This window comes from Carcharhinus amblyrhynchos, chromosome 32 (assembly GCF_965287045.1).
Source record: "Carcharhinus amblyrhynchos chromosome 32, sCarAmb.v2.hapA, whole genome shotgun sequence".
In the NCBI taxonomy this organism is placed as follows: domain Eukaryota; kingdom Metazoa; phylum Chordata; class Chondrichthyes; order Carcharhiniformes; family Carcharhinidae; genus Carcharhinus; species Carcharhinus amblyrhynchos.
Genome location: NC_137355.1, coordinates 13976766 through 13990067, shown reverse-complemented (window position 1 = coordinate 13990067; position 13302 = coordinate 13976766). Strand labels below are relative to the sequence as shown.

Here is a 13302-nt window from a genome sequence, read left to right as displayed (position 1 = left end):
TCCACCATCTGCCGCAGTGGATTTCGAACCCAGATCCCCAGAACATGAGCTGAGTTTCTGCATTAATAATCTAGCGGTAATACCACTAGCCCATCGCCTCCCCATCGTCTCCTGTAGTACTCATCTCAGCCTCCAACAGCAGATTATTAATGTAGAAATATGACAGCAGTGTTCTGAACTGCCTTTAATAACACCTACCATGGTGTTCGGTCTCATCATGTCATGCTAACTCTCACGGACAAAGCCATTTCGGCTGGTAAGTTGAACATGCATATGACCATAAAAACGATAGCTCTGAACCAGAAAGGATATCTGGGCCACCCAAAAAGATCTTCTTGCCGTTTTGAAGGAATGGATTTGGGTTTACTCGGTCCATTCTAAGCATTCTAAGTTTCGAGAGTAGCCTAGTACTTTGCGTCGTTTGTGTACGCTTAAACTGGACCAGCAGATGGGCACCACGACAGCTCAGTGACTATCACTGTTTGCTGTGCAGATACATGGATTTGGGCCAGTGCCTGTGGGAGTTTGCGCATTCTCCCTGTGGTTGCGTGGGTTTCCTCCGGGCGCTCCGGTTTCCTCCCACACCCCAAAGATGTGCTGTTAGGTTGATTGGTGTAACAAATTGTCCCTAAATCATTCTCCCCTCAATCTGGTTTCCAATGTGGGTGCCATAAGCATAGACATGGGTCAGGGGTGGAGGAGGGAAAGCACATTGTTAAAATGGCGGTGCGGGCTCGTTGGGCCAAAGGGCCTGTTTCCAGTGCTGCGTTGTTCTTTGTTCATTGGCTTAGATCACGTACCAAGCGACTCAAGAACAGCTCCTTTCCTGCTGCCATCAGGTTTCTGAATGGATCTATCAGATATTAAGTTGATATTTCTCTACATCCTGGCTATGACTGTAACATTACATTCTGCACTCTCTCCTTTTCTTCACTCCTATGTATTCTATGAATGGTATGCTTTGTCATAATAGCACGCAAGAAACAATTATCCGAATACATGTGACAATAATAAATCAAATCAGACTTTTGTATTCTTTTCCCAATGAAGAAGGTTTGATTTGATTTGAGTTATTCTTGTCACATGTATTGGGATAGAGTGAAAAACATTGGGTAGCACTGCTGCCTCACACTGCCAGGGACTCAGATTCAATGTATCAATGCTTGATATGGCTCCTGCTCTGACCAAGGCCGCAAGGAACTACAAAGGATTGTGAACGTTATCCAGTCCATCACGCAAAACCGGTCTCCCACCCATTGATTCCATCTACAATTCCCGCTGCCTCGGAAAAGCAGGCACAGTATGCTTTGTCTGTACAGTGCACAAGAATCAATACTTTTTATTGCATCCCGGTACACATGATGATAATAAATCAAATCGATTCAAATTAAATCAAAATCAACTTTAAGAATTGGATAAGGGAAGTTCAAAAAAATTTTGGGGAGAATATTTTTGTTATCCATATATCATTTCTAACTTTATTTGTTTTGATAAGGTGAATTCATATCCCCTTGTTAAGCTGAGCCCACAACTGATACCTGGACTGAAAATCCTCAGACTCCTGAAACATACAGAATCTCCATAGTGCAGAAGGAGGCCATTCAACCCATCGAGCTTGCACTGACAACAATCCCATCCAGGCCCTATCCCCGTATTTACCCCATGTTTTTACCCTGCTAATCCCCCTAAGGTGGCACGGTTGCACAATGGTTAGCATGGCTGCCTCACAGTGCCAGGGACCCAGGTTTGATTCCCTGCTCGGCTCACTGTGTGGCGTCTGCATGTTCTCCCCGTGTCTGCATGGGTTTCCTCTGGGTGCTCTGGTTTCCTCCCACATTCTGAAAGACATGCTGGTTAGGCGCATTGACCCGAATAGGTGCTGGAGTATGGCGACTAGGGGAATTTCACAGTAACTTCACTGCAGTGTTAATGTAAGCCTTATTTGTGGCTAATAAATGAACTTTGACACCAAGGGGCAATTTATCATGGCCAATCCATCTATTCCGCACCTCTTTGGACACTAAGGAGCAATTTAGCATGGCCAATCCACCTAACCCATACATCTTTGGACTGTGGGAGAAAACCGGAGCACCCGGAGGAAACTTATGCAGTTATGGGGAGAACGTACAAATTCCACACACACAATCACCTGAGCCGGAATCGAACCCGAGTCCCTGGTGCTGTCAGGCAGCAGGGCTAACCCACTGTGCCACCATGCCATGCCCGTAAAGAGACCATTCTCTGTGTATAATCGTGAGAAACACAGCAAAGCTTACCCATCTCCAGTCTGAGATCAAGGCTGCAAATACATTGCGATATTAGGGGTTAGACATCAGATCAGCCCAAACTCCTCCGCATCCCCAGAACCAGGACACAGCAGTCCTGCAACTATTCTTTAAAGCAAGATTTCCGATTGGTTCAAATCTCCCTCCCCCATGCCAGTTTAGCTGATAATTGATTGGACAAGACAAGCCAGGCTGGTGTTATTCTTGACAATCACTGGTGAGCTGAGAAGGTCAGGCAAGGTTCTGGCAGGCCCCAACTATTATTGGCTGGAGGGACATGTCAATCAAACATCCTCCCCGCCCTCAGGTTGCTCTGATTGGTGGAGGAGCAACCTGAGTCTTGCATGTTTCTTCCTCAGTCAAAGTCAGGAATGTTGCAAACCTTTTAGAAATTGCACAGTGGCAGTAACTGTTCATCTGGCATGGGCATCGCTGCAAGCAATGTCAAAGTGTAAGTACCGGCTAGCGCAGTAGGTGTAATGATGATGAATGAAAAGGCTTTTTAAATAGGTTAAAAAATTTTGGCATTGTGTTGCTGTGGGGCAATTTAAAAGCCAGAATGTGTACTGTTCTGACATAAAAATACAAACTCATTTATGCACCTTTAAAAAAAGTTTATCTCAACATGATTCCTAATTCACAAACATTTCCTCCTCAGATCCTATGGGTCATTCTGTAATGACGTAGGGATGCTGGCGTTGGACTGGGGTAAACACAGTAAGAAGTCTCACAACACCAGGTTAAAGTCCAACAGGTTTATTTGGTAGCAAACGCCACTAGCTTTCGGGGCGCTCACCTGACGAAGGAGCAGCGCTCCAAAAGCTAGTGGCGTTTGCTAACAAATAAACCTGTTGGACTTTAACCTGGTGTTGTAAGACTTCTTATTGTCGTTCTGTAATGTCACAATTAAGTATTATATTTAGTCAAGTCAGTACATTTTAAAAATATTTTCTATATATTTGTTGATTTCTCTTTAGCTTTTAACGAGTGTGGAACCGTACATTCATTTCATTTGATCATGGTGTCTGATTAATCGTTAAGCCATTATCCTCTTACAATGGATTTTATAAATACATATTTACCCATATGGCTCCAGCAGTTTTCTGTGGCAGACCAACACACAATAGTAAAACAGTTCATCTACCCAATGGCCTAGTGGTATTCTTGCAAGACTATTAATCCAGAAACTCAGCTAATGTTCTGGGGATCTGGGTTTGTATCCCGTCATGGCAGCTGGTGGAATTTGAATTCAATTTTTTTTTTAAATCTGTAATTAAGAATCTACTGATGACTATGGAACTCATCTGGTTCACTAATGGAGCGGCATAGTGGCACAGTGGTTAGCACTGCTGCCCCACAGCACCAGGGATCCGGGTTTGATTCCCAGCTTGGATCACCGTCTGTGTGGAGTCTGCACATTCTCCCCGTTCTGTGTGGATTTCCTCCGGGTGCTCCAGTTTCCTCCCATAGTCCGACAGATGTGTTGCTTTGATGGATTAGCCGTGCTAAATTCTCCCTCAGTGTACCCAAACAGATGCCAGAGTGTGGCAACTAGGGGATTTTCACAGTAACTTCATTGCAGTGTTAATGTAAACCTACTTGACATTAATAAATGAACATTAAACTTGTGCCTGCTCTGCCAGCCAATCAGACCATGAATGACCTGTGACTTAACTCCATATACCTGTCCCATTATCCATTAATAACACTGGGTAACCAAAATCTATAAATTCAGTTTTCTTAAATTAATCTAGCCTCAATTGTCATTTACAGAAGGAAGTTGCAAACCTCTCTGTGTGTGAGTTTCTTTAGTCTTGAGAAAGCTTTAATTCCCAGACTATGCACTGCACTGCTGCCTCACAGCACCAGGGATCTGAGAATTGAAAGTTATGATGATGAGACATTCTCATAGAATCCTTACAGTGCAGAAGGAGGCCACTTGGCCCATTGAGTTTGCACCGACTCTCCAACAGAGCATCTTACCCATGTTCATCGCATTCCACCCCCCCCAATCCATACTATCCCCATACATTTACCTCGCTAATCCCCCTAACCCACGCATCTTGGGACACTAAGGGGCAATTTATCATGGCCAGTCCACCTAACCTGCACATCTTTGGACCGGAGCACTGGAGGAAACCCACACAGACAAGGGGAGAATGTGCCAACGCCACACAGTCACCCAAGGCCGGTATTGAACCCTGGTCCCTGGCGAGGCAGCAGTGCTAACCACTGTGCCTCCGTGCCAAATGAGTTTTCCAGTCTGCTTACGGAGGGTGAATACGACCTCAACTCGTATAAGCCCTCCTCACATTCAACCTCACAGTCCCAGTGCCATTCTGATAAATTTATCTTACATTCACTCCAAGGCCCAATCTTCTTAAGTTGTGGTCCAATAGCACTATTTAATTTTATTAAAAAAAAATCATCTTGTGGGGTGTGGGCGTCACTGGGCAGGCCAGCATGTATTGCCCATCCCTAGGTGTTCTCCAAGAAGTCGTGCTGAGCTACCTTCTTCAATCTCTGCAGTTCCTGAGGTATAGGTACAACCAGAGAGCTGTCAGGGAGGGAGTTCCAGGATTTTGACCCAGCGACAGTGAATGAACGGTGATATATTTCCAAGTCAGGATGGTGAGTGGCATAGAGGGGAACCTTCAGGTGGTGGTGTTCCCAGGTACCTTGCCATCCTTTACCTACTCTTGACCTTCTAGATGGTAATGGTTATGAGTTTGGAAGATGCTGCCTTAGGAATCTTGGTGAGTTCCTGCAATGCATCTTGTAGATGGTACACATGACTGCCACTGTTCATCGGTGGTGGAGGGATTGAATGTTTGTGGAAGGGGTAACAATCAAGCAGGCTGCTTTGTCTTGGATGGTGTGGAGCTTTTTGAGTGTTGTTAGCGCTGTACCCATCCAGGCAAGTGGTGGATATTCCATCACGCTCCTGACTTGTGTCTTGAAGTTAGTGGACAGGCTTTGTGGGGTTAAGAGATGAGTTACTCACCGCAGGATTCCCAGCCTTTGACCTGCTATGGTTGCCACATGGCTAGCCCATTTCAGTTTCTGGCCAATGTTAACACCCAGGTTGTTGACAGCGGGGAATTCAGCGAAGCTGTTGGGCGTCAAGGAGCCACAGTTAGATTTTGCTTTGTTGGAGACGATCATTGGCTGTCACTTCTGTGGCACGAATGTTATTTGCCACTTGTCAGCCCAAGCCTGGAAATAGAAACATAGCTCTGTTAGAATTTTATAAATCTCTGTGAGATCCCCTCTCGTTCATCTGAACTCCAGTGAAAACAATCCTGATTTAGTCAATCTCTTCTCATACATGGAGTATGGAATCCCTGGTAAACCTTCACTGCACTCCCTCGAGAGCAAGAATATCCTTCCTCAGAAAAGGAGACCAAAACTGCACACAATACTCTAGGTGTGGCTTCACCAAGGCCCTGTATAATTGCAACAACACATCCCTGCTCCTGTACTCAAGACCTCTTGCAGTAAAGGCTAACTTGCTATTTGCCTTCTTTACCGCCTGCTACACTTGCACGCTTACCTTCAGCGACTGGCACACAAGGACACCCAGGTCCCACTGCACACTCCCCTCTCCCAATTTACAGCCATTCAGGTAGTAATCTGCCTTCTTGATTTTGCTTCCAGGGTGAATAACCTCACATTTATGCATATTATATTGCATCTGTCATTAATTAGCCTACTCATCCAACCTGTCCAGATCACGCTGAAGGCTCTTTGCATCCTCATCACAGTTCACCCTCCCACCCAACTCTGTCCAGATCTTGCTGCATTTGAACCCTGACTGCTTCAGAATCTGAGGAATCAAACATTGCGCAGTCAACTGCGAACATCCCCACTTCTGACCTTATGCTGCTATTTGCATCAAGCTATTCAGATGTTAATTATTTGCCTACATGATGACACGGGGGTAGATAGGAATGTGGAATTCAAAACAGCCATGATCTTTTTGAATAGGGTTGCAGGCTCGATCGGGCAGAATGGAATACTTTTGTTATAAAGTCATAGAGGTTTCCAGCATGGAAACAAGCCCTTTGGCCCAACTTGTCCATGCCTTTTTTTAAACCTCTAAGCTAGTCCCAATTGCCCACATTTGGCCCATATCCCTGTCTACACATCTTACCCATGTAACTGTCTAAACACTTCTTAAAAGACAAAATTGTACCCGCCTCTACTACTACCTCTGGCAGCTTGGTTCCAGACACTCAACACCCTCTATGTGAAAAAATTGCCCCTCTGCATAGTTTTGTATCTCTCCCTTCTCACCTTAAAACCTACACCCTCTAATTTTAGACTCCCCTACCTTTGGGAAAAGGTATTGACTATCTACCCCCATCATTATTATATAGTCTATAAGGCCACCCCTCAGCCCACACTCTAGAGGAAAAAATCCCAGTCTATCCAGCCTCTCTTTATAACTCAAACCATCAAGTCCCAGTAGCATCCTAATAAATCTCTTCTGCACTCTTGCTAGTTTAATAATATCCTTTCTACAATAGGAATACTGTACACAGTATTCCAAGTGTGGCCTTACCAATATCGTGTACAACTTCAACAAGATATCCCAACTCCTGTATTCAATGTTCTGACTGATGAAACCAAGCATGCTGAAGGCCTTCTTCACCATTCTATCCACCTGTGACTCTATTTTCAAGGGGCTATGAACATATACCCCTAGATCTCTTTGTTCTGTAACTCTCCCCAATGCCCTACCATTAACTGAGTAAGTCCCGGTTCCATCTAACAAAATGCATCACCTCGCATTTATCTAAATTAAACTCCACCTGTTATTCGTCAGCCCACTGGCCCAATTGATCAATATCCCGTTGCAATCGGAGATAACCTTCCTCACTTTCCACTATACCACCAATCGTGGTGTCATCTGCAAACTTACTAACCATGCCTCCTATATTCTCATCCAAATCATTAATATAAATGACAAATAACAGTGGACCCAACATCGATCCCTGAGGCACACTGCTGGTCACAGGTCTCCAGTTTGAAAAACAACCCTCTACAAACACCCTCTGGCTTCTGTCGTCAAGCCTTTTGCTATTGTTATTGTTGCTATTTTGGATGTTCATATGTTCGAATCAGTGTGAGGTATGTCTGAGAAAAGTGCCGAGCATCATGTAAAATTTAATCCTTCCTCTTAATTTTTGAATGTAGAGTCTCCTGTTGTGAGGCAAATAAATACGCTGCCAATCAATGGTGATAGAAGCAAACAATGAGGTTTATAGTAGCATTGATTGAGAGAGGAACATGGTCCAGAATACCAGGAAAAGACCCTGCTCTGTAATCACAGAATCCTACAGTGCAGGAAGAGGCCATTCAGCCCATCGAGTCTGAACCAACCACAATCCCACCCAGGCCCTATCCCCATATCTCTACATATTTCACCCACTGATCCCATGCATCCCAGGACACTAAGGAGCAATTTAGAATGGCCAATCAGCCTAGCCTGCACATCTTTGGACTGTGGGAGGAAACCAGTGCACCCAGAGGGAATCCATGCACTCACAGAGAGAACACGCAGACTCCACACAGACAGTGACCCAAGCCGGGAATCGAACCCGGGTCGCTGGAGCGGTGAAGCAGCAGTGCTAACCACTGTGTTACCCTGCCGCCCAAATATTTAATATCCACCTGAATGGGCATGAGTTTAATGTCAGATCCAAAGATTGGCATATTAACAGTGCAGCACATTAGGAATGGGTTAACAGACCTTCCAATTAAGTCCTAATTTGATGTCAATTATTCAATAGAAATCACTGATATATAAAGGGGCTGCAGATGGCATTGGGGGGTTGTTGGAGAATTGGATGTGGAGTTGGGTCAAAGGAATAAAGGTTCTTTGTGAAGAAGCAGAACATGTGTCTCCTTTCCTGAACTGCACTGAGAGGCTCAAACACAGCCATCCCTTAGTAAGAAAGTACTTGAATTTATTTAATTCCCACAACCGCAGAACGACTCTCTGGGTGGGATTGTAAAATCCCACCTGAGGCTAATGGAGATTTCTGTTCTGGCTTGTAGGGTTTTGGCCAAAGTTTTTAATGGACAATAGTTTTGATTTTTTGATTTGGTTTATTGTCACATGCATTTTGAGGCAGTGAAAAGTATTGTTTTCGTGTGTTGTATAGGCAAAGCATAGTGTTCACAAAGTACATTGGGGAGAAGGAGAGCATGCAGAGTGTAATGTTACAGTCATAACTAGGGTGTAGACAAAGATCAACTTAATGTGAGGTAGGTCCAGTCAAAAGTCTGACAGCAGCAGGGGAGAAGCTGTTCTTAAGTTGGTTGGTATGCGGCCTCAGACTTCTGTTTCTTTTTCCAGATGGTGGAAGGGAGTATGTCCAGGGTGTGTGGGGTCCTGGATTTTGCCTTTCCAAGGCAGTGGGAAGTGTAGGTGGAGTCAACAGGAGTACATGATTGTAATGAAGAAAACATGGCAGTCAATTTATGCAATGTCATAATGACCAGGTGATCAGTTTTAGTGTGATGTTAGTTGAAGGGTAAATACTACCCAGAATATTTTTTCAAAACTATACTTTATTTCTAAAGTTTATATAAAAACATGACCGTTCATGTTGACATTACATAATGTGCAAAACCAAATCTGCTTCTTCCAATGTGGTATGTTACTCATTATGTTTACAAAAACCATTAATATTAACAGTGTTTGTTACATGTTAATTATGTAGCCTAAAGTCTTTTCCAGCCCATCAGTGTACAATAGCTGAAAGGGCACAGAGCAATGAAGGACAATGCAGGTGAGTGAGTAGCCCTCCTTCATCTCAGTGGGGGGCAAGACTAAAATCAGGCTTATTCATTAACTGTGACCCCATAAATAAGATTAAATACATTTAATACACACCAAATATTTCATAATGAGTTATAGGACATGTTTCATCATTTCTATATTAATAGAGCTGTCATCAACTTCAAATGGTTAAAAACAAAAAAAAATTGACACTTGATCACAACATTGACTGTGAGAGCCGTGTGCTCCTTATGTGTCCAATCAGCACCAACCTCACTTCACTCGCCCCTGCTCTGTGCGAATCACACCGGAGAAACATTACGAAGACAGAAATCAGTGGAATATGGCAATCCTGTGCAGGGTCAATGGTCAACAAAATGTTTTGTAGGACTGCATTCAGAACCCAGATGGGCCACATGGGGACCCCAGACTACAGATTGCCCACCATTGCCATAGACAGTGGTCTTGCACTGTGACACTTGTGCTATGGTTATCCTTGTACCTGGTTAACTAATTAATGAGCATTGGGGTGGTGATGTAGCAGGGTTGAAGGTGGGAGTGGTATGGGAGCAGTGGGGGTTGAGTGAGTGAGGGGGTTGAGGTTGGGGGTGGGGTGGGGTGAGGTGGAGGGGAGATAGACCTGAGTAAGATGCTCTGTTGGAGAGATGGTACAGGCTTGATGGGCCGAATGGTCGCCTTCTGCACTGTGGAGATTCTAAGGTTGCTGAGTTCGCACGCTCACCCTAGCGGGAAAATCTGGCACTATATCAATGACATTCCAGAGATACAGCCTGGCTTTAGACCCAGTAAGAAGTCTCCCAACAACAGGTCCAACAGGTTTATTTGGAATCACAAGCTTTCAGACTCGTCTGAGGAAGGAGCAGCGCTCTGAAAGCTCATGATTCCAAATAAAGCTGTTGGATTGTAACCTGGTGTTGTGAGACTTCTTGCTATGCCCACCCAGGGATTGTGTCTGGTACATACTCAATGGGCTGAATGGCCTCCTTCTGTACTGCAGCAATTCTGTGATCCTATGACATGATTGCAGTTCTGGCAGACCATTGTTTGTCCATATTTGTAATATAAGCTCTTCATAACTTGAAGCCACGACAAGTCACTTTTGAAGCCATCACATTGGTGTTTCAGGATTGATTCTCAGTTGTATTCACAGAAAAGATCTAAACTGAATTGTGTTGAAGTGTCTACATCAAAGTGGTGATTGTACACTTTTCAAAGTGGGAGACTTTGAAAATGTATACTAAGGTCAGAAGAACCAGCTTGTGGAATGTCACAGCACATCAATCTATCTCAAACCAATGCAGGGATCTGTTTGACTCAATGTCAAAAACAAAAGAGCTGCTTTCTTTCAATCGTAATAAAAAGACCGAGTGGGGAAATGTCGGTTTCATTGATAACCAGCTAGTAAATTCTAGACCATGGAAAGGGTCCTGGGAACACAGAGGAAAGGTTAGCCTCACAGCTAGTTCTTGATTGGAATACTGGCGTTACATCTGGAACCTTAGCCATGGGCCCAAAAACAAAAACATTGAACAAGCGAGATTAAGTGAACCTGATAACAGAGATAGTGTGGTCCATTTTTTATTATTTTTCTTGGAGAGGGTTCTGTAGTTAGTGGAATCAAAGTGAGCTTTGATTCCAAAAGTTACTCTGTATATTCACTTCCTGGCTGTAAATCAAAGGTGGTTTAAGAATCATAGAATCCCTACAGTGCAGAAGAGGCCATTTGGCCCACCAAGTACTGAATGTCCAAAAGAGCATCTTACCCAGGCCCACCCCTTGTAAGAACATAAGAAATAGGAGCAGGAGTAGGCCATCTAGCCCTTCGAGCCTGCCCTGCCGTTCAATAAGATCATGGCTGATCTGAAGTGGATCAGTTCCACTTTCCCACTTTCTCCCCATAACCCTCAATTCACTTGTCTATCAGAAATCTATCTACCCGTGACTTAAATATATTCAACGAGGTAGCCTCCACCACTTCAATGGGCAGAGAATTCCAGAGATTCACCACCCTTTGAGTGAAGAAGTTCCTCCTCAACTCCATTCTAAACTGCCCCCCCGCCTTATTTTGAGGCTATGCCCTCTAGTTCTGTTTTCTTTTCTAAGCATAAAGAATCTCTCTACCTCTACCCTATCTAGGCCCTTCATTATCTTGTAAGTCTCTATAAGATCCCCCCTCAGCCTTCTAAACTCTAGCAAGTACAGGCCCAGTCTATTCAATCTCTCCCCATAAGCTAACCCTCTCATCTCCGACATCTTGTCTCCCCTGACCCCCTCATTTACGTTGGCTAATATACTTAACCTACATATCTTGTGACACTAAGGGGCAATTTACCATCGCCAATCCACCTAACCTGCATATCTTTGAACACTAAGGGGCAATTTAGCATAGCCAATCCACCTAACCTGCACATCTTTAGTGTGGGAGTGAACCGGAGCACCAGGAGGAAACCCACACAGACATGGGGAAACATGCAAATTCCATACAGATGCTCTTATGATGGCCATGAAGGATCATCAATGGATCTCCCTCATGGGCCTCACTGAGTATGAGATCCCCTGTTAAATGAATGGAGGCTTGCCCAATAGGGAAAGAACAGCAGGGGGTTAAAACAAGTTGGCTCCACCAAGGCTAGCAATTAAAAGACTGTACACTTAAACTGTAGAAGCGGTATCTAATACACATTGTAAATAAAGGGTGTTGGTGACGGAAGACGAGATTATCACATAGTCACCTAGGCTGGAATCAAACCCGCTTTGTAGGTGAATGGAGCAGCTCATTTGTGCACAGCAAGATCTAACAAACAAAATGAATCTATGGTGTTGATCAAAGAACAAAAATGTTCACCAGCTGAATCATAGAATCCCTACAGAATTTCTGCAGAAAGAGGCTATTCAGCCCATCGAGCCTGCACCGACAACAATATCACTCCGGTCCCTATCCCCATGTATTTACTCTTCTGATCCCCCTGACACTAAGGCAATTTAGCATCGCCAATCCACCAAATGCACACATCTGCAAAGAAGTTACTGCGAAAATCCCCTAGTCACCACACGCCAGTGCCTGTTCGGGTACACGGAGGGAGAATTTAGCACAGCCAATGTACCTAACTAGCATTTATTTGGCCTGTGGGGGGAAACCGGAGCACCTGGAGGAAACCCACACAGATACGGGGAGAATGTGCAAACTCCACACAATGACCCAAGGCCGGAATTGAACCCGGTTTCCTGGTGCTGTGTGGCTGCAGTGATGACCACTGTGACACCATACTGCCCATGCCTCACTTTTCAAACACTGCACTGGAACATCCAAATATAACCTCAAATTTTCACCTTACTCAAACCCTGCTGCAGTACTGAGCTGTAGTGGATTCCAAGGGCACATTACTATGATCAGAATTTGTGTTTAATGCAAATTAAAATCTATTGCACTTAATTTAAAAGCACAATTAAACAAATTATGCAGTGTAGAGGGAAAATTTGTAACAACTGAACCTACCAACATAGCTACAATTAAATTATTTAGAATCATAGAATCCCTACAGTTCAGAAGGAGGCCATTTGGCCCACTGAGCCTGCACCGACAACAATCCCATCCTGGCCCTATACCCGTAACCTCATATATTCATCCTGCTAGTCCCCCCGATGCTAAGGGGCAATTTTCCACGGTCAATTAACCTAACCCGCACATCTTTGGACTATGGGTGGGAACTGGAGCACCCAGAGGAAACCCGTGCAGATACGAGGAGAATGTGTAAACTCCAAACAGTTACCTGAAGCCAGAATTGAACCCAGATCCCTGGCACTGTGAAGTAGCAGTGCTAACCACTGTGCCGTCATGCCACCCATAAGATCACAAACAAATGGGGCACTATGGTGGCACAGTGGTTAGCTCTGCTGCCTGACAGTGCCAGGGATTCTTGGCAATGGGTCACCATCTGTGCGGAGTCTGCACCTTCTCCCCTGTGTCTATATGGGTTTCCTCCAGGTGCTCCGGTTTCCTCCCACTGGTTAGGTGCATTGGCGGTTCTAAATTCTCCCTCAGTGTACCCCAACAGGCTTCGGAGTGTGGCAACTGGGGGATTTTCATAGTAACTTCATTGCAGTGTTAATATAAGCGTACTTGTGATACTAATCAATAAACATTAAATGAGTCAAAAGTAACAAGAGAAAAATAGTTAGCTGCTATTTTATATGATGCCAGTGGAT

General features: G+C 44.4%; 2 protein-coding genes across 4 annotated transcripts in view; one reads left to right on the top strand and one right to left on the bottom strand.

Annotated features, from left to right (window-relative positions):
* LOC145360762 (protein mono-ADP-ribosyltransferase PARP6) overlaps positions 1-13302 on the bottom strand; it is a 147069-nt gene that overhangs the window by 124248 nt on the left and 9519 nt on the right. The window contains exon 2 of one of the 2 annotated variants that reach the window (XM_080216167.1): positions 5290-5501. The gene's annotated coding sequence lies outside the window, so the exon portion shown is untranslated. Of the gene's footprint in view, positions 1-2276; positions 2367-5289; positions 5502-13302 lie in introns of those variants that run through there. The other variant, XM_080216168.1, reaches the window with a different exon arrangement.
* pkma (pyruvate kinase M1/2a) overlaps positions 2693-13302 on the top strand; it is a 64287-nt gene continuing 53677 nt past the window's right edge. For both annotated transcript variants that reach the window (XM_080216178.1, XM_080216179.1), the window contains exon 1: positions 2693-2736. In XM_080216178.1, the coding sequence (XP_080072304.1) occupies positions 2708-2736 (29 nt within the window). In that variant the 5' untranslated portion in view covers positions 2693-2707. The remainder of the gene's footprint in view (positions 2737-13302) is intronic.